This window comes from Orycteropus afer, unplaced genomic scaffold (assembly GCF_000298275.1).
Source record: "Orycteropus afer afer isolate SDZICR_OR568_19922 unplaced genomic scaffold, OryAfe1.0 scaffold00139, whole genome shotgun sequence".
Lineage (NCBI taxonomy): Eukaryota > Metazoa > Chordata > Mammalia > Tubulidentata > Orycteropodidae > Orycteropus > Orycteropus afer.
The window spans coordinates 757,336-760,809 of NW_006921726.1; the positions used below are offsets into that span (position 1 = coordinate 757,336).

At 41.4% G+C, this 3,474-nt stretch overlaps 1 protein-coding gene across 1 annotated transcript in view; it reads left to right on the forward strand.

The window, feature by feature from the left end:
- Window positions 1-3,474, forward strand: part of SPECC1 (sperm antigen with calponin homology and coiled-coil domains 1) — a 449,155-nt gene that overhangs the window by 105,271 nt on the left and 340,410 nt on the right. Inside the window, exon 3 of the mRNA XM_042781619.1 lies at window positions 3,412-3,423. Coding sequence (XP_042637553.1) covers window positions 3,412-3,423 — 12 coding nt within the window. The remainder of the gene's footprint in view (window positions 1-3,411; window positions 3,424-3,474) is intronic.

Here is a 3,474-nt window from a genome sequence, read left to right on the forward strand (position 1 = left end):
ATTTCTGTTGGGAGTGGCACAAAACAAAGTTCTGGGAGGTCCCCACTCTCTCTCAGGTGCTTAGAGTTCTGATGCTATGATTGGCTAATTTGGCCACTCTGCCAGGCTCAAAAGGAGGCCTCCTAGAGGCAGAACTCTCTCTGACTGCTGGAAGATGTGCTGCTGAAAGAGACACACACTCCTGAGACACGTGTTGCTGGGAAAGAGACACATGAGACACGCATCACTGAGTGAGACACCGAGGGACACGCACTGCTGGGAAAGAGACTGTTGGCTGAGGGATGTGGGCTGGGAGAGAGACTGAGTGTTTTTCCTGAACTTGAATTGTAGCTTGGTGCTTCCCTAATAAATCCCGTAACCTGTGAGTTCTGTGTGGCCACTGCAGTGAATTATCAAACTCAGGAGGGAGGTGGTGGGTGCTTTGGGAGGAACGGTTGGTGAAAGGGCTGTAGGGAGGCAGCATGTCTGGCCTTATAGGAATAGGCTTTGGGTTACTGATGGTAATCCTGTCTTCCTCTTGTAGGGTTAGAGGAGGTCGGAAGATGTAGCCTCCTTGCCCTTTTTGCAAAGGCATTGTGATGTTTTTGTGTTTATATTTAATTGGTGATTGTGTGTTGGAGTGACTTACCCACAATTTTTTTTCTTTTTTTGTATGTTATCTATGCAAGCAGGGTACTGTGCTCCTCTATTCACTAGTTGACAGCACTTATACAGTCACTACCTGTCTTCTTTCCAGCCACTTGTATGTCCCTGCTGACCTTGACAAACAGAGCCTATTCTTAGGTCCTGTTTTCGTTCAGGTTTTTCCACTAGTTGGTGCCTAATCCACTTCTATATAGTTCCTTTCAAAGTTCAGGGCTCCAGGATTATCTTCTGTATCTCTATCAGTTGGTTTTTCTTTTCTTTGTTGAAGAGTGTCTATGTCACTTATCTGCCTATTCCTCCATCTTTCCAGAAGTCTCCCTCACTCTACTGCTTTTTTTAAAAAAATATGTTCAAAAGACTTGTATACAGTAATATCTAGTGCTTAAAACTGTGAGGTCATACGCTCAGATTAATTATGCTAAATGTGTAAAATTGCTTCCATTTAAAATATATTCTCAGGTAACCTCTATAAGCATCTAAAACTATTCTTGATTGAAATTGCTTCACTATTTAACATTGATAGATTATGGATTTTTTTTTTAATCTATAAAGGACATTTTGGAGATACTAGGAAAAACTGAATAGAACTAGATGAAAATTTGAAATTATTAACTTACAAAGATGTGATAATATTGTAGGAGAATGTCTTAGGAGATCATGCTGGAAATATTTAGGGGTGAAGTATCATGATGTCTGCAACATACCTTCAAATGATTCAGCAAAAATAAAAATGGACCCCTGAGACTATGGACCTTACACACCCTTCAATCTAGGAACTGAGCCTAACCCCTATGACTCAACTAACACCCAAATGATAGACAGACCTATAAGGTGAAGAGTAATATCAGAAGGGTGTGCACTCATTACAACAATCCAGCATATGAAATTAAGAGGACAGTATTTACCCAGGGATAGAGCTAGGATGGTGGAAGGGGATAGAAAGGAAAAATGAAGGGAAGGGTGGGTGCAGGGAGGAAGTGGGGAAAATGCTGTAACAGTGTAGAGACTGCTGTAGATGTCACAAAACAGAATGTAAATGGATTGTTGTATGGAAACCCAAATTGTTCTTTAAACTTTCACCCAAATCACAATTTAAAAAAAAAAAAAAAAAAAACAGGAAAGAAAAATGGAGGGAGAGGAAGATAAAAAGTGAAAGAGGTAGAATATTTGTTGCTGTTAGTTGCCATTAAGTTGGCACCAATTCATGGTGGTCTCATGCACAGTAGAACAAAACATTGGTGGTCCTGTGCTACCTTTACAGTTGTCAGTATGTTGAGCAATGTTGCAGCTATGGTGTTATTTATTTATTTATTTATTTGTGATTTGGGTGAACGTTTACAGAGCAAATTCACTTTCCACACAGCAGCTCACATGCACTTTGTCTCATGACATTGACTACAATTTCCCACAATACAACAGCTCCCCTCCCACTTCCTCCCCATAGTTGACTCTTCCCTATGTCCTTTCCTCCATGCACTCCTGCTTGCTGAGCTGTCTCACTGTGCATATACAGCCCTTCTATTTTCCCATAATTGTTCTCTCCAAGGAGTGTATCTACCTAGTATAAATATTCACCTCATATGTCTGTTTTTTGTTTGGCTGGAAGCCACAGGAGTGGGTTCAATTCCAGACGTGAAGGGCAACTAGGGGCCATAATCTCAGTGGTTCCATCAGGCTCCATCAGACCAGCAAACCTGTTCTCTTTTTTTTTTTTTTTTTAAGGATTTTGAGTTTGGTTCCACACTGTTCTCCCACTCTACTCAGGATATCCTACATAGATCCTCCTCCAAGTGTTGACAGTGGTAGCTGGGCACCATCTAGTTCTTCTGGTCTCATAGTCATATAGGCTAGGATTGCATGGTATTCCAGTCACTGCGACTAATTGTTTCCATGAATCTTTGGTTTTCTTCATTTTTCTTTGCTCTGGACAAGGAGAGACCTGTCGTTGCATCTAGATGGCTGCTTGCAAGCTTTTAAGATCCCAGTTGGTACTCACCAAAGTAGGATGTGGAACAATGTTTTGCGTAGTATGTTATGCCAATTGAGCTTGATGTCCCCTGTGACTATGGTACTGAGCCCACAGGTCCAACTACTTGCTCCCTCTGGGTAGCTGGCTGTGGCCAAGAAGTGACTACAACCTTGTCCCTTGTGACCTCTACTATATACCTGGGAATCCTTATAGAGCATAGCAATACACTTGTAGAAACATCGTCTGCTAACCCTATACATGGTCTTGGGCACACTACCCCCTGCATAGACATACCTACAATAGTTCAGCCTGTCCACTTGTGTATCCATGTTTGTCTTCACTGACAACGTAGTACTGTATGTGCAAAAGGGTTCATCTTTATTGCCTGGACCTCCCACGTACTTCTCTATGTCTTCCTCTTCCTCAGTGCCACTGTACTCTTCCCTCCCCTCCCCTCCCACCCCTGATAATGAACAGAGACAATTTTCTTCCATATATAAACCTTTCCTTGACTGTTTACAATAACAGACTAATGCAATATTTGTCCTTTTGTGATTGACTTATTTTACTCAGCATAATGTCCTCCAAGTTGATCCACGTTATGTGGTGTTTTGCAGATTCTATGCTATTCTTTAGGGTTGCATAGTATTCCCTTGTGTGTAGGTACCATAGTTTGGTTATCCATTCCTCAGTTGATGGACACCTAGGTTTTTTCCATCTTTTGGCTATTGTAAATAGTGCTGTGATGAACATGGGTGTTCATATATCTGTTCTTTTCCTGGTTCTTACTTCTTTAGGATATATACCTAGTAATGGAATGGCTGGGTCAAATGGTATTTCTGATTCCAACTTTTGAAGGA